The sequence below is a fragment of the Mytilus californianus genome, unplaced genomic scaffold (genome assembly GCF_021869535.1).
Source record: "Mytilus californianus isolate M0D057914Y unplaced genomic scaffold, xbMytCali1.0.p SCAF_7, whole genome shotgun sequence".
Lineage (NCBI taxonomy): Eukaryota > Metazoa > Mollusca > Bivalvia > Mytilida > Mytilidae > Mytilus > Mytilus californianus.
Window position 1 is genome coordinate 109,926,460 of NW_026262723.1, and position 19,151 is coordinate 109,945,610.

Genomic DNA, 19,151 nt, shown 5'->3' on the forward strand with positions numbered 1-19,151 from the left:
GGGGCCAAAAAAGTGGCTTAATACATTCTCCTTTCTCTGGAAACCATGGAATTAGGAGCCTACAAAAAGAAATAAGTCCATGTTTGAAAATTAATTTTTTATACATATCTATATCTTTCTATAATTTATTTTTTACCTTTTTAGAAGGTTATATAAAAAAAAGCAGAATATTAATCAATTCTGATATATTAGGGATTTTTTTTAACCATTAGCATTACAAATGAATATATGATGGGTTGTTGACTAAATGAATAATGTACCTGAAATAAAATGATAAAAACATGGTTGTTTTATTTCCCTTTAAGAAGTTACACATGTTATAGTTTTGTTATTTTAAGAAATAAGTTATCATAATTTAACTGTTATTTAGATTCTAGAGATTCAGATATGCAGAAGCTACAGTTACCAGGGACAAATCTTCACTCATATGAAAAGTAAGTTACTAAAAATTATATAAGGAATCATATAACTTGACTTATACAGTGCATATTTCTCACTCTTCCTAGTTATCTCCCCACAACAAACAGTTTATATCTGCAATATAAATCATTTTACTTGAATATTCGAGTGCACCTTTCTCACTCTTCAGTCATCTTCCATTAACAAACATTTATCACAATATCTTCACTTAACACATTTTATGTATTTGATAACAATTTTTCTTACTTAAACATTAGGTTGTCCTGTAGAGGGTGGGATAGGGATGTTCAGATGATATATTGAATGGTGATAAAAATGTCGTCTATTTAGGTACAGAACAGGGTCATATTTCAAGATATTTGACTTTTCCAGTATGATCCAGAATGGTGTTGTGACAATTTTTAATTGTAAAGTAACAACAGATAGGGTGTCAAATTCATTTTAATGTTAGTTACTTTGTGTAAAATATTTTTTTGATTATTTTGTTGATTTTATAAGTGACTTGTGCAGGTAATATTTTTCTTAATATTCCTTGAAATTCCTGGCAGGTTATGGAAATTCAAACTGATTGTTAAGATATGTATAAATATTTGAAAACTGTAGTTCTGAACATGTGTGTTTTACGGTAAGAACCGTCATCACTGCAATACCAAACTCTTTACAAGTAGCCATCCCCAGAGTTTGCCTACTTATACTCAAAATTGAGACAAAGGAATTTAATAAACAAAGGAAATAAAAAATAAAGGGTGATCACATCAAAAACTTTTAGTTTTAAGTTATCTGGGATTCGTTAAATGAAGTCAAAACTGTTACAATACAAAGAAAACAAATTTGAATCACACCTATTTTATACTGGATAAAAAGAAAGTTGGATCAGAAATTTCACTACTGCATGTTCTTTGTGTGTTAAAAAATGAGTAATTTCTCTTTCAATTATTGAATAGATATAAGCTGGAAAATTGGTTTATGGAATGTGATGTATATTTCTTAAAAACTATTTTTTGTCCAATTATTGATCAAAATATTTCTTTCGTATGATTTTAATTGAACTGACCTGATACAAGAAAATATAGATAAGGTACTGGCATTCATTACAGTAATTCATACAGCAGTAACCTATCAGCAGATTTCTTGCGAGAAAACTTAGATAAACAATTAAAGATCAATTTCTCCTCCTTTTTGGTAAAAAAACACACCTTCAGAAAGTAATGAAGTTTTTTTATGGTTTGATTGTGCATTCCATATTTAATAGTTTCAGTATTTATTTTTAACCAATAATATTTTCTTCTTTAACAATGAAGTGGTGGTGGGAATAGAGTCTATATGACTGAAACCAGGTTTTAATGGGTAACCATTCTGTTGTCTTTTGTTAATCCCTTGTAGCATGGTTGTAACAAATGGATGGTAAAAAGAAGTGTATTTACGGCTAATGAGAGAGCATGAGGATATTCTTCTGCCTTTTATCCCCACCTTGATTGTATTTATTCATTTGATTTTATTCCTACAGTTTATTTTGTCATGTGCATGTTTTATATCACTGCATGAAAAGGTCGATTTACATACGTATGTAAATATATGATAAACATAAATAAAGGCACATATTTAGATAACCTTTACTAGGCTGTGAATATGTTTGTGCTATCTTTGTTGACAATAAATCTTAATATTTCCCCATAAACATCCATGGTGTTGCAGGTAGGCGCGGCCGCCTTTTACATATATAAAACGTGGGTAAATGTTTCTTTATTATTGATATTTTGTTTTAATTTTACAGGTTTTGTGTCAAAGTTAAATTTTCAAATTTCTATAGGTATAAGCAGTATTTCATTTGCATACATATGCAAATATGGTTAGGCATCTTATGTTTGAACCTGGTGACCCGATAAGGCAAATATTTAAGTATTTGCATATTTCAAACCAACATAAAGTAATGGGCCTCCTTATTATTTGTGATTAATTTTTAAGCTATCCAAAGATAATGGCATTATGGAAATTTGCATATATGCAAAACCTTTGTAAATATATAGGAAACATTAACATGCCAGACCGTTTATGTGGTGTGCAAATGATTTGAAAGGTTGTTGTTTGCAATCATTTATATTATTGAAATGAACTGTAAATTTATAGTTATATTTGCATTTAGTTCATTCCTTGTTTTCTGTATAAATACTTGTTTGGTGTACATATTGCTGTTGGGTAATAGCGGCTCACAGTTTTGAAAATTAAAGATTTTGTAACTATGGTGTCGTTTGATTATACATGATATGCATATAGTCATGATTAATTAAATTTATTTAATACATAATACAAATATTTCCATGAAGTGACTGCTATCTCATCTCACTGAAAACACTGGTAACACGTCAATCGTGTTTTTAAATACGAAAAATTCCTACTCTTATAATTATTGTTACTACTTGTTCAGCTGCAATAAGCGACAAGCGAAAAGTAAAAAAGGCCAAAGGAAATGTTCTGGTTTGTTTATGTTTCTTCCTCGGCTACTTTTTTGACTTCTTGAAAGTTTTATAATTCATGTTATTTAATATTAAAACCAAAGACTATTAATTTTTCAAATCCTTGTATTATCTACAAATGTGATCCAAAAATATCATTCCGTCATCAATTATACAATCCACATAAAATATTAAGTCCGTTTTGATCCACATCAGAGCGATTACACAACTCTATGAAAAATGGTTCCTGGTTGCTGGTATTCAACAGTTCGACGTCGGTTAGCAATGTTTAACGTACTTAACAGATACTGTATGCTCTAACATGTCTAAGTCATACTCATGCGGTACTATTCGACAGTTATTAAAAGAATGCCTATTTTAAATCACCCTCGGCTTGTCTACATATTTATCTATAATTCATTTTAGCCAATCAAATTGATGTATTATGTCCACACAATTGGATACCCGCCCACAAGTTTGATTGTAAGTAAACGCTGCATGCATTCAAATGCTAAAATTACTGTATTAAACAAATTATAAAGTATCATGCAATGCCTGGTTTTGAAATGTTGTTTTCTTTGAAGTTGTGTGGCAGCAAGTTGTTATATTAGAATAGTGTGGCCAATGCTACGACAGCTTATTTATTTTTCTTCCCTTAGGAATTTTTTTTTTCTTCATCAAAATATCATACCCTCTCCCTTTTAAATGAAAGGGTTGTTCCTTAAATGCATTATTTTTCCGTTTTGAATATTCACTTAAATTTGACAAATGACGTCTTGCACACAAAATCATTTTTTGTATGAAATCTAGATATTTCTGTAACCCTGCTTTTACCGTAAGGTTGTAGTTTTATTTTGGTTTATTTGATGCTTCCAATGAAAGTGCCAAAATTAAACACACGAAAATTAAACAAACACTAAAAATTGAAACGCCAAAATTGAGTACCGGTACGACAATATCGTAATGTTAATTTTTGGGGAAAATATTTTATGTTATTTTATCTTCCGTATATTTCCTACAATTCTATACATAGCCAAATCTGCAAATAAATACCTGGTATAATTGGACAACAACACTATATAATTTTTACTTAATTGTCAATTTTCTGAAATTGTTAAGAAGTCACAACATGAATTTTTATTCACACATGTCATAAATATACCAGGCTATTGCTGATTAGACCCCGTTATTGGTAATTAGAATATCAAAACTCCTTGTAATCCTTTATCTTCAATTAATTAACATGTACTGCCAGAGGCATAAGGATTAAAATTTAAATCCTTGATCGTCAATAGATTAACATGTACTGCAATAGAGATGATTAAAATTTATTTCATATGATATTTGTAAAGAATAAATAATCTATTTAAAAAGTGATTTTAATATTTAGGATTTTATTTCATATTTTCTTTCATCTTTGAACCACGATATACGGAATTATTTGTTATTGCATTCGTATCCGACTCCTTCATTAAGTTTTGTCGTGTTTCTAGTTTGAGAAATTAAATGATATTTTGTCAATAAACGGGTAAATAAAGGCAAATATGAATGATCTTGCTCACTACTGTTGTTCCAGAATTAAACATATCAATTAGACGAAGCACCAAAATTATACACACCAAAATAAAACACATGCCAGAATATCCCGACGCCAAAATTTCCCAATTTACGGTAACTGTTTACTAGAAGTTTGACAATATGATGCTCTGATTTCTTTTTTTTTCTGTAATACGTATTGCCATTCGAATGTTGTCTGTACTTCGGGTCTTTTTTGTTGTGGGGATGACATGTTAACTACCCTGCCATGTCCGGTCTGTGTTTTTGTTGGATGTATTTCTGCTTTGTATTATTCAGACGATTTAAGCCCTTTTCAACTGATTTTATAGTGTGTTCTTATGTTGTACTGTTACACCACTGTCCCAGATTAGGGAGAGGATTGGCATCTTCAGACTAGTTTAACCCCGCCACATTCTATGTGTGCCTGTCCCAAGTCAGGGGTCTGTAATTGAGTGGTTGTCGTTTTTTGCTGTTTCTCATATTTTTTTTTCGTTAATTGGTTTGCATAGTTTTTTCTTGGTTTGTGTCGTTACATCACTGTCCAAAGTCAGGGGAGGGTTAGCGCTTTCAAACATGTTTAACTCCGCAACATTCTGTATGTGCCTGTCCCAAGTCAGGAGCCTATAATTCAGTGGTTGTCGTTTGTTGCTGTATATCATATTTGTTTTTTCTTTCATTATTTTGTACATAAATCAGGCCGTTAGCTTTCTCGTTTGAATTGTTTTACATTTGTCATTTCGGGGCCTTTTGTAGCTGACTATGTGGTATGGGTTTTGCTCATTGTTGAAGATCGTACGGTGACCTATAGATGTTAACTTCTATGTCATTTGGTCTCTGGTGAAGAGTTGTCTCGTTGGCAATTATACCACATCCGTTCTTATTTTTTATATGATATATTTGCCACTGGACGTAAAGCCAATCAATCAATCGTAGCATTTACATACAGACGATACAGAATGATCTAGTAAAGAATGTCATGATAAATCTAAATAGATTTGTTAAATATACTGTAGACATAGTCTATGAATATCAACTTTGATATCAATTAACCGGTTAATCGGTCGAAAGATTATCCGATTAAGCGGTTAGATAAAATTGTTCGATTTGACAAACTATACTAAATAACTATTTAACATTCATGTATTATATGCGTTATGTCAAATTTGGTGAGTGTGCCAAAGAGCGAACAACCCAATAGCATAAAAAAATAATTTTAATTTTTATCTGTGAATATCTAAGTTTTAAACGCATATGGGGTAGGGTCGCACACTTTAGTATTGTAATATTATACAGTACTTTGTTCTCTAAATCCAATTAAAGCAAATGTACAGAGAGGCGACTACATGGATGTCAAAATAGCAGCAAGTCCGTCCAATTATATTTGTTTATGTCACACCCATCTTTGTTAAATAATGAGACCAATAAGTTTGTATTAGGAATAAAACCACATTGATTAGCCCTAACACTTAATGCACATATGAAATGGATGCTTCATACCTTGTATATCGATGCCCTATTTTACGACTTTTCTGTCTGTCATGTGAACATTTGATCAAATTTGCATAATTCAACTAAAAACAAAGTAATTGGATAACTGTTCACATATTTAGTCTGCGATCTTTGTAAATTCTACATGTCCGTCGGACAGTTTTCTTCTGACCTTTTTTTACCAATAGGTCAACCTTATTTTGCGTATGGAATGATTGTAAGGTGTACATGTCTGTTCAGGCAATGTTCATCTGACTATGCAGTATGGGTTTTACTCATTGTTGAAGGCCGTACGGTGACCTATAGTTGTTTATTTCTGTGTCTGTCATTTTGTCTCTTGTGGAGAGTTGTCTCATTGGCAATCATACCACATCTTCTTATTTTTATATTGTCCTCATTTCAATCAAAGTTCAGTTTAATAAGATAAGATTTGACATTCTGGGTAGACTGATACTAAAGATTGAAAATGAAACGAAATAAAAATTTTAATTTAAATGCATTTGACGAAATACATATATTATCAAGTACAAATGTAAATACTTTAACAATCAACATAAAAAAATAAACATACTCTGAGAAGAAATATGTTAGGACATTATAACATTAGACTTATTGTGAAACAAATATGATAAATCTATATATTGGTCCAGAATGAACAAAATCGAGGTTAAACCAACACATTTTGTGGTGTGTATTTGCTGCTTCTCCGTTTTTGCTTTTGTTTCTTTTTTAATAGCAACAGAAGACTGAAAAATAAGTGAAGTGTCGAGCAGGGTAAATTGTCTTCCAGATGAAATTGTTACGTTAGCTATAGGGAACGACCATTTAACTTCAAGAGGAGTGGGGAGGTTATGGTTTTTTCCTAAAAAAATATTCTGATCCCCAATTTGATGAAAAAAAATATTCTGAATGCAGATTTCCCCCATACCTTATAGTTAGTGTTGAATTCAGAAAAAAATAATTTGATTGATAGCGCCGAAAAACTTAAATTTTCTGACTCAGAAAAAAAATACCCCCCCCCCCCCCCTTTTGAAGTTAAATGGTTGCTCCCTTGACTGTGATCTAGAATGCACATACTATGGACCAGAGTGTTCAGCTTGTACAGGAATCAGGTCTAAGATTCAGATTACAATTTGAGAGTACATAGATGTTTCATATGAATTTCATCATTCAAGTGGCATAAACAACCACGTCGTATTTTATTGTGATTAGGTATATAATAAATGTATACTTCCATTATAATTGCACGTTCTCTCCATTGCAACCTTTTGTCAATTAGTAAGAATATTCTTTCCCTGTTTCAGCATTTAAATGTATTAAAGGATTAAAACCGACAGTTTCGTAGTTCTTTAGGGTTGTAAAAGCAGTCATTTTAAGTATAAGCTCTTCCTTTGCTTCATAAAAATGAACTTCGATCAAATAAACCTTTTCACACTAAAATAAAACTACATGTACATTAAATATATATGTCCATATAACATCATGGCCAACTCGTACTCTCTTGCGTCCATGTTCAGTATACCATGAAATCTGGCCAAATCCGAATATATCAAATGATTTGAAAAGATCACCCCTCAATACACATGTTTACAAGTTGATGAATAAGAATAATAATATTTTGATGCGACCAAATCACTCGTACGGTTGCCTTTAATTGCTTACATCAAATTGAATTTGAATTTTGGTGGATAGTTGACTCGTTGGCAATCATACCACATCTCCTTATTTGTATACCATAGCTGCCAAAAAGAATTTTTGCGACAACAGATTAAGATGCACATAGTTTTATGATGCAACAAAAGCTGAAGATATTGTTTTAAGGATGTACTTAGGTCAGGTTTGGGAATTTGTGTCAGATGTTCGGACTCCTTGCTTTTTTTCCTACGATACAGGGTAAAATATTTTGCCCCATAACACCCATTTTTCTTTTCATATTTTTACCAAAATTTACGCAGATTCTAGATTTCTTTTTTTTTCGATTTGAGACCCAAATAATACCAAAGCAAATATAAGGTAAAAGTCCGAGTCAGCCTTTTCTTGCCATTTAAAAAAAATAAATATCCCGAAAAGGATCTCCATAACCTATCAATATTTTTAGCTTATTTTGTTCCTTAAAAACTTTTCCAACTTATGGTATCAATTTTAAATTCCAATTTTTTTTAATTTCACCCAGTATTTTTGGCGCAAATGAAATACCGATTGACGCAAATCAATGGCAAAGCGCTGATCGGAAGACATCGCTATCCATAACAAATATAATATGTGTATCCAAGAGTCAATAGATACCTTTTCTTCCAACATATTTTTTATAGTGGTTAACATTTATACATTTTTGGGAAAAAATGCTAAATATTTGTCTCCGGCGTTTTGATGCCTGTTCAGGAATAAGCCATAACAGTGTAAGAACCTTAAAGTTCATACCTTGGGCTTTGATTTTATGAATTTAAGTGAAGATTGAAAGACTTTGAGAATGGCAGTTGTGTAAATAAAATCAGGGGAATTTGTCCCTACTCCTTTAGAATATATTATGTTGATTTACGCAATAAAACGAGTGTTATAAAATACTTATTATATATAATAATGTGGTGTGTGTTAAGGGAAACCTGTCTGATTTTTAGCACTGAACATTAAACACTTATCCAGTATTTATTCTATATAAAATTTTAAGCTGTATGAAATCTATATTCATATCATGTGAAATGCCAATGTATTCTATAAATTTTTATTTTATGGTAACATTCACTCTGATCAGTTTCATGTCTCACATATATAAACGAGGGTTCTCATAAGCACGGCATTGGTTAGTTACTTTTTACTTGAGTTTCTTTTTCAATGTAGTTTTTAGAAAACTTGTATGGAAATACATTACAGGGAGATTACAACGTCTTATCAAGTTCATTTTTATTTCCAACTTTTGTATTCTCGTATTCTTTCATCCATATTTTCTACACAGCTGGACAAGTAAGTTCAATCATTGAAGCATTATAATTTGACTATAATAGTTCAATGGTTCAATTAAGATTTTTCGCATAATTATGTTAATATTTTTTGTTAACTTCTAAATAGTACAATATTGTGCACAAAGAGGTGTGAATTTCATAAAACAACAAAGTAATATCCCACTGTTATATACTAACATCAGAAACTTAAGACAGAATTTTTATCAGAACATGCAGAGATGCTCTACAATTAACACCCGTGTGAAAAAAATCAGTAAAATCACGTCGCCTGGTTACGTAATGACATTGCCAATGACTGAAAAATACAAATGGTTTTATGGACACAACAAACGAAATACAAGAATTTAAAGTCTCCATTATAGATATATATCTTCCTATATTTATTGTGATTTAACATTTGTCCTACATGTAAAAATTATTCTTGACTTGCTATTATTAAATAAACAATACAAAAACTGCTTAGAACGTGTGAACATTAAAAATTAGATGACCAAGTTGTGAGTTGGTTCCCGGATTTATCAATTAAAAAATATCCTGTATTTTCTTTCTTTTTACAAAATCTTGATACCTTTAGGTTCTTTATATTATGTAAATAAAACTCAAAACAAGTGAATTTATACAAAATTATAGTGAAGTTTTGTCTTAATAGTTAACCCTATTTTATTGCTCTAATTATAATATTGTCAAAATGTTTTCTCTGCAATGTGTATTTTTGGGAGTAAATACCATTTATTCAAATCATTGAAGTAAATTAAAAGTCAATATAATACTCCCATGCCGAAATGCACGGCAATCTTTGGAAACCATGAAATAAAATGAACACCAAAAGCATTACATCTAATAAAAAAGTCATTAGATATAAGAAGATGTGGTATGAATGCCGATGAGAAAACTCTCCATCCAAGTCACAATTGTAAAAGTAAACCATTATAGGTCAAAGTACGGTCTTCAACACGGAGCCTTGGCTCACACCGAACAGCAAGCTATAAAGGGCCCCAAAAATGACTAGTGTACGTAAAACTATTCAAATGGGAAAAACCAACGGCACCGACAACTACTGAACATGTATAGCTACATAATACTGAATAATCGACGAAAAGAAAGAGAAAAATAAAGAAAAGAAAATTGATAAAAGATTATTCCAAATTGGTATTATTATAGTACGTTTTTCTATATGTAATGGATTTTGAATGAAACAGCATATTCATTTGAAGAATCGGATCTGATGATGCAGTATTACATATTATCAATTCTTACAAATACGAATGGTTTCAAAAAATAGGAAAACTTTACAAAGCAGAGGATATGCAAAGACTTGCAAAACATTCCATTATGTTTATTTATGTATGTAAAATATGTCTGTATTTTTTAAAGTCATAATGCTATATATCTATCGGCCGAAAATTTGCGTATAAATTCATCAATACGTATATATATGCAAAGACATGGGGAAACCTTTTTATACATTTTACCCAAGTTTTAAAGATTATGCAAATACGATATATACTTTGTTTTTGTTTGATTATGTTTGTAAACTTAATGTAAAAGACGGCCCTTCATATCATCAAATAGGACGACTAAAAAACTACTTTAGGTTAATAATTAAATATATTTCGGAAACTATATAAACATTTGCAAAGATATGGGAAAGCTTTGCATACATCTAACACACTATGCGAATAGAACGCAAATACAAGTGTCTACTTTGCTTATGTTTTACGATGTTTGTAAATTTAATGTAAAAGGCGGCCTTTCATATCTTTAAATAGGACGACAAAACAACTAATTTAGATTCATATTTAAATATATTTCGGAAGCTATATGAACATTTGCAAAGATATGGGAAAGCTTTGCATATATCTAACACACTTTGCAAATAGAATGCAAATACAAGTGTCTACTTTGTTAATGTTTTACGATGTTTGTAAATTTAATGTAAACGACGGCCTTTCATATCTTTAAATAGGACGACAAAACAACTATTTTAGATTCATATTTAAATATATTTCGGAAGCTATATAAACATTTGCAAAGATATGGGAAAGCTTTGCATATATCTAACACACTATGCGAATAGAACGCAAATACAAGTGTCTTCTTTGCTTATGTTTTACGATGTTGTAAATTCAATGTAAAAGGCGGTCTTTCATATATTTATATAGGACGACAAAACAACCAATTAAGATTAACATTTAAATACGTTTCAGTACTTTATAAATGTAAGTAAATAAGACCATTGACTTTACTTACATTTAACGTTGTTTGAAAGTTAAGGAAAGATTAGCATAATTTTTGCAATTTCTTTGCATATATAGTGTACGAATGCAAATTTATCATGTATTTATTCACCAAATAATGGGTATTGAGATATATGGTGCAACAAAGTGCCTATCTTTGCCTTCGCTTTATATACACGAGTAAAGAAATGCAAATCAACCTTTTCATGCAGTGTATATGTTGGTAATGATTTTTGTTGTGCCTTAAATATTTTAGAAATTTGGGTGAAAATGATAAGAAGATAAAATAACAAACACAAATTAAATACATGTATTATAATTTTACATATGACCAAATATTATTTAGCTTTAGATTTATTAAGAATTTATGCAAAAAATTTACCCGCCATCAAGATTTGTGCACAAATTTATTTAAAGTTATAAAGTAATGATAGGAGGATAACAGGAGGAGTCTGTCTGTTTTAAACAGGCTGTCTGCTTAAATGAAACATTTTCGATACAATTAAATTGATATATTAAAAAAAACCCAAACAAAACGAAGTACCTTGAGAGTACAACACACAATATTTAAACAAAATACTAACTGCAATATACAAAACAGAAACCATAAGATTAACACTAAATCAGATAAGTATAAAAAAGAAGATGTGGTATGATTGCCAATGAGACAACTCTCCACAAGAGACCAAATGACACAGAAATTAACAACTATAGGTCACCGTATGGCCTTCAACAATGAGCAAAGCGCAGACCGCACAGTCAGCTATAAAAGGCCCCGAAATGACAATGTAAAACAATTCAAACGAGAAAACTAACAGCCTAATCTTGTTGATTATTGTCTACTCTTTATAGAGTGCAATTGTCACAGTGTTATATGCAAAATAATATTGTTACCAAATGAAGATTTTGCCAGCTTTAAAGAGGCATTGTTTTTTTTCTGTATTAAATTGATGGTATTTAACAATTTTTTACTCTATTTTAGTGCTAATCCTATATTTCTGGAGAAAATTTTATTGGAGGAATCAGGAGATCCGGCGTAAGTATTATCATACCAAGTCCTACTAAAGTTCTGTGTTTGAAAATTTGATGAGTAATTTCCATGTCAGTTTCTCCTCGACTTTTGAGTTTTGAATGTCTCCTTAGTATCTTAAAAGAAAATCATCCTATATCAAATGTAAGATTTCAATGCCTTCCTTGGAAGTCTAAGGAAAAATAGACAGATGAGCCATGTATCAGACAATATTTACAAAGGTTTCTGTTGTTTATGACTGAATTTTTGTTCAGTATTTATACTTGATCTTTATACCTTTATAAATCATTGTGAAGATTTAATAGTGACGAGTTCTTATACTTCTTTTTTTATCAGTGAAATACAGCAGGTCTCTGAGACATGGTATATATATTCATAAATACTATAAAATGTTTTTTTTTTTTTTTTTTTTTGTCACAAGTCATGGAAAATATCACATGTTTGATTCACATTTTTAGTTCAATCACAACACCATCTATATGTATGAACGATTCATTCAGTCCAGTGCTTTAATAAACACCATTTCCTTGCCAGTATGACATAGGTAGTATATAAATTAAAAATATCACAAAATCAAATACCTGAAGGTTAATTGCTGAACTTTGAATTTATTTGTTTTTATTTCTTCCTTCTTGTTAAGAACAAACACAAAATCAAAGAAATTATGCCTTTAAATGAGAAATTGAGGAAAACTTTACATTGACTGTTAGTAGTTGCATTCTTTTTTAATACACAATAATCCAATATATTTAATTAACTTCTTCAAAGTAGTGCATTTTAAATAGGAATAGCCCGTTTGTGTTGCAAATAATAGATAGTATTGACTTAATTCTGTTTAAAAAATGACTCCATAAACAATGAAGTATGAAGTTATTAATTTCAACATGAATCCAGCCATTTGTTTTACTCTTTTGTATTGTTTAACTTTTGTCATACCATGGCTTTTTATAGCTTAGTATACAGTATAGGTTTTGCTCATTATTGAAGCCTGTATATTTATGTCCCATGCATTGTTTACCTTATGCCACTCTTCCAATCACCTGTATGAGGTCTTTAATTTGCAATCACATATTTGCATGTTTTGTAAATAATTGAAGTTAAACAGAAAGAAATATAATCAAGAAATCTGAATTTGAAGAAATACTGACAGAGAGATATTCTATCAGAAATGAAAAGATAAAAAAAAAAAAATTTTAAGAAACAGAGATACAGTTAAGACTAGGGTCACTGTTTTTAATCTTGAACAGATTGTTCTGTAATTTTTAAGTTTGAGGATCATACACGTGACAACTTTTCCTAACTCAGGGCATTCTTTTAATCCCATGAGCTATAAGGATGGACCATAAATAAGTGAGGAAAAAACTTATCTTCCAAAATAAAAAATATGAGCCGTTCTTAAACTTTACATGTAAAACTAAACTTTTTTATACCACTTTTAAAAATTTATTTAAGTGGTTTTCTTGTAAATGTATTCAAAATAAAAATTATCTAAAACTAAAAATTGCCTGTTTGGATTGCTATTTTACAGTAATAATAAAAAAAAATGCCCTCCCTTGGTCCATATATCTCAAATAGAAAATAATTTGTACAGAAGTAAAGTATGTCAAAGTTTCAAATAAAAACTTTTAATATGCTTAGCTCAGAAAGATCAGTAAATATTGTTTGCGTGTAATAATATTGTTTATTTATTGTTTGGTGTTTTATGATCATAAATATCAGATTATTCAAATCAAGTTCTTTCTTTCTTACAGAGATAGTGACTCTATTGATGATAATGCTGTCGGACCTCCAAATCCTAATCGTTATGATGAACAGGAAGCTTCTTTACAATTCTCTGAGGAAAATAATAAACATAACGATATTGGTTCTCCTGATATGAACATCAAAGCTGCCTTACAGGCACACAATGCCATGAGAAATAATAATAACGAGACTAAAAATGGAAAAATTTCTAATGGTAACATGCCAAATGGTGCTCTTGATACAAGAATGATAGAAGGCTTACAGACAACAGAGATATAACATGCTTTCATTTTATATTGCCAAATTATATGATAAACTTGCCATTGACCTTATATGGTAGATTAATTTAGAATTGTGTCTATAAATAGGCTTTCTGTGATCCTTGTGTTTATAAATAGATATTTTGGGATCCTGTGCCCATGAGTATTTTCAAATCTAATTTAATGACAATTAAACTGTGATTGAAATATTGAACCCTTCGAGATGTATATGATTCCAAAGACAGCTATTCTTACGTACATATCAATCAGTGCTAGAATTATAGAAGAGTGATTCTATTTTAGTAGAAGTTAGTAGAATGATGTTTTAGGCCAAGGATGATACTTTCATAGACCAAACATTCTGTAGAATGATGTTTTAGGCCAAGGATGATACTTTCATAGACCAAACATTCTGTGTTATGTCTCACATGTAAGGAAATGAACTACAGAAGAATATGACCAAAGTTCATCTTTGATTAACTTCATGGTAACTTGACATTTGTTTTGATTCATCTCTCATAATATAATTCTTACTAGATAAACATATATGAATTGTCAAAAGTTAAATCTGGCTGCGCTATTTTTAATAGTTTTAACAATTTTTATTCATGGGACAAATAATTTAATCAGAGTTAACCTTAATTTATGTCAGAGTTATGACATATTTGATTTGTTTTTGAATTTATTGTGTCGTAGAACAATCTTGTCTTTGCCTTAATGTTTTCCCCTAAATTGTGTAGCCTTGGCCCTTGGTCTGTAACTCAGACCTACTTGGCCTGAATATTGTCTCTGACCATGGGTCAAAGATCTGTTTGACTTGGCCTGAACAATTGTCTTTCACGAGTTGTTGTATTGATATTTAATTTATTTAATGTGTGAGTTTGTCAGCATTATAATTTTGTTGTAAATCAAATGTTTAGCAACGGGTATTAATCACAAAATTAAGTTTTTATCTTATTTTTTTAGATGCTTTGATCATTTTAAATTTTAAACATACCATTTAATTTGTTTACTTTATTTGTTATGGATATCATTTGAGTCTTAGTCTGTGAATACATGTATCTGTTGTTTCACAGAGTAAAACATAGATTTCACTAGTTACAAAAGGAGTAGGCCCAGTAAAACCCCTTTTTGGCCCCAAAATATAGCATTTTACAAATTTGTTAAAAATGTATAATTTTAGCTATTTATTGGAAAGTAGACTACTTTTGTTACATAAATATGGGCTGTTTTTGACAATACAATGCACATGCATCAGGTAATAGCATCATTAATTCATCCATCAATAATGAAATCTTAACAATTTTAGCATTTGTGCTTATTTTTAGACGTTTTTTTTACTAAAATGTAAGTGGCCGTACTTGTGTTCAGTCTTGATATTTAATTATGTATTGTATTTGATGGTAATACATAACATATATAAAGGTTGAGACTAAACACGAAAGCAGCCACTTACATTTTAGACAAAACCAATCTGAAAATTACGTTTTATGGCATATTTGAAAGATTTTCATATTTAATTTTAATGAACAAATCAGTAAAAATCTTTTACATAAACTAATTGAAAGACTGAAGCAGATACTTTTTTTTTTATTTTCAAAAATCTTTAATCAGATGTACTTCATATTTTAGGCCAAAATTAGCCCTTCCCGGATCTTCTTCTTTAGCTTTTTACAGTAAATGTTGATATTAAATTAAAGCCTCTATATATAATGTCTTTTTAACAGGCCTCTGCTTGGGGACAAAGATTTAAAATCAGTGCCATGGATCAGTTAAGATGGGAGGAAATTGAAAAATACTGACTTAAAATAACATTTAATCACAGTTTTAATAAATTAATTACAGAGTTCTCCAGGGATATTCCTTACATAGATCTCCAGGGATATTCCTTACATAGATCTCCAGGGATATTCCTTACATAGATCTCCAGGGATATTCCTTACATAGATCTCCAGGGATATTAATTACAGAGTTCTCCAGGGATATTCCTTACATAGATCTCGAGGGATATTCCTTACACAGTTCTCCAGGGATATTCCTTACATAGATCTCCAGGGATATTCCTTACATAGATCTCCAGGGATATTCCTTACAGAGTTCTCAAGAAATATTTTACATAGATCTCAATGATAGAGAGAATAGCATACATTGAAATATTGAAATGGGAACCTAAAAAAAAAAATGCATGTGATGTTTTCCATTTATCTGAATGTTTCGTTCCTAAATGTTAATGTTTAACTTAACTGAAAAAATGTGATAATTAACAGTGTTTTATTGAATTGTTTACTTAAACTTAACTCTTAACTTATTTTGTAAAAAAATATTATTATTCATAGTATATCAGTTTTCATGGATTTTTTTGGTAACTTAAGGAAAACAACAAATTTAAAAAGTAAACCAGTTACAAATATTTACAACGAAACAAGAGACCATCTAAAATTGATATTAAATGAATCTACAGTGTTTGATTGACATCAAAATATTGCTACAAGAATAGATCTGTGACCATGTGATATTAAGGTATAGTTTTTGTTGCTTAAATGTATTTGAGTTTACTATTCTTTTTAATCAATTTGATTATGTATATTTAATTAAATAATTGACTCAATTATTGCTCAAAATATTCTGTAAGCCAAAATGTAGTTAATGAGCTAGGAGCTATTCCAAGGAAACATATAAGAACTCAACATATTTTTTTATAGGAGGATGTGGTTTTAAAAATGAATGTATGATTTTAGCAAATAGGAACATTTATTTTTATAATTGGCATTCACTTGCACATTTTTAACTCAGAAAATTGTTTTGGCTTTTGAACTAAGTTACAGTTCAATAACATTAACTGTACAAATTTTACTACACCAGATGATTATTTCGACATTCAATGTCTCTTCAGTGATGCTTGAGGTCAAAATATTTGAAAGTCCAAAGCAGAATACAAATGTTGAAGAGTTAATAAAATGAAAAAAAGGTAATCAAGGGTTTTCATAGGATTGTCAGGCAAATAAGTGTTTAGCCTTTTCAAAGGATAAGTTTACTTCTTGTTTTAGGATGCCTTTTAACCTGAAATAAAAACAAAACTTTAACTTTAAATACAAGAAGGTTTGTGATGACTTTGAATATTTTGATAAATAACAACAGGACCGAAAATAGGTATATATGTAGTATGATGAATGAACTGTTATAAGATTTTATACATTTTGTAATATTAAGATAAAAAATATTTATTTTTATACCTTTGTAAATAAATTTGCTTGAATTTTGCATGAAAACAGATAAAAAATGGTTTATAAATGTATGTTGTTATTGTGTTCAGCTTGTATTGTATTTCAAATGAGAAGATTAATCTTTTGTTCTAAAAGGCATTAATGTTCAAGAAGATTTTGTGTGTGTTTGTTTAAAGAAATCAAGTTTTATGTAGAAGATACGAAATAAAGGACCATTTTTGACACAATGGTAAAATGCTTAATTATGTCAGTTGCTTAATCAACTCAAATTGTTTATAATGGCATATAACAGATATTATGGCTTTTTACAGAATATATACACTTTGTATAATATAATTTTTGTTTTAAATATGTTTAAAATTGTCAGAAACAAGTGTATTTTTGTTACAGTGTACATGTATCTTGAGTATTTATTTCTTACTATAAGTATTCTAGTCAATTTTCACAATATTTTTTTTATTGAGACTGAAGTATTTTTTCCTTCTTATAATCATAATTTTATACTTTTTCATGTCAAAAGTTGTTTATTTGTATATGAAAGTTTTTTCCTTGCAGTTTTTCATATTCATAACTCATTTAAAAGAAAGAGTTAATTTTTTGGACCAAATTCTTCTCTTAGAACTCTTAAACATTTGTGTAATTGTTTGATTCACTTTTGAAAAGATTCAATAAGAGGTTCTACTGTATCTTTCTCCTAATAAGCATACACAAGATGATTGTTTCTTTCTCTCAATATTAATCAATCATTGCTTAATAAATATGTTGAGTATACATCAATATGACAGCAACCTTCCAATATGTTAAACAAAATGACATCTAGGTATTTTGGTTGCATGTTTGAATGTATTAAAATAAAACAGAAAACACGAGTAATTTTCACAAACTATTTTATAAAATTATTCAAGACTTGCAATCAAGTGTGTTACGTCAATACACAAGTGAACATTTACTTTTGTTTTATATTACAGCATTCATAAGAGTTATAACATAACTTGTGGCTTCAAAAGAAAAATTATTTAAATGTTCTTGTTAGAAGTTCAAAATAGCATTGTCATGTGCAGTTTGGAAAGAAATTTTTATAAAAAAATTTTGATTAGTGTGGTACATACACATTTATGTTCTGCACAACAGGAAGTAAATTGTCTGTATTGTATTTGTGAAAATTTCATAAGTGAATGGGATATTAGAATGTTTATTGTCCTTAGTTTGGACAATTTTAGGTGCTAAATATAGAATGTTGATCATAATCTTTTTGTACTCATTGCCATTTTCTATGCAGGTGATTATGTTAAATAAAAATGTTTAGTTGACAGTAAATGTTGTCTATCTTTTATTTCTTTTGACTAAAGACCATATCATCTTTCCTGTTTTTTTATGCACATTACTATTAAAGAAGGGGGTATATAGTGATGGGGGAGTTTTTACATTTGTCTGTGCTTTCCACCGTTCATTAATCTGTACAACTTTTGTATTTGCAACTGCTCCTAAATCACTTGGCATAAGCTTGTGAAAATTTCAAAAAATCTTACTTGCAGATAGACTTTGGCTCTTCCAAATAAAATTTCGAGTTAACTTTGGAAGGACATTGCTATAAAAAAGCAGATGTGGTATGATTGCCAATGAGAAAACTATCCACCAAAGTTTAAATGAGGTGGATTTAAGCAATTATAGGAAACCGTACAGCTTCAACAATGAGAAAAAACCATACCGTTTAGATTGCTATGAAAGTAATTGATGCTGTTAGATCTGCACACTACAGTACACATCTATATCTGCCTC

At 29.9% G+C, this 19,151-nt stretch overlaps 1 protein-coding gene across 4 annotated transcripts in view; it reads left to right on the top strand.

Annotated features, from left to right (window-relative positions):
* The window catches only part of LOC127710027 (cadherin-23-like), a 74,483-nt gene extending 55,794 nt beyond the window's left edge, over positions 1–18,689 (top strand). For 3 of the 4 annotated variants that reach the window (XM_052215746.1, XM_052215747.1, XM_052215748.1), the window contains 3 exons: positions 371–434; positions 12,098–12,151; positions 13,897–18,689. In XM_052215746.1, the coding sequence (XP_052071706.1) occupies positions 371–434; positions 12,098–12,151; positions 13,897–14,167 (389 nt within the window). In that variant the 3' untranslated portion in view covers positions 14,168–18,689. Of the gene's footprint in view, positions 1–370; positions 435–1,721; positions 1,768–12,097; positions 12,152–13,896 lie in introns of all 4 variants that reach the window. The other variant, XR_007985908.1, reaches the window with a different exon arrangement.
* Positions 18,690–19,151: the final 462 nt, after the last annotated feature.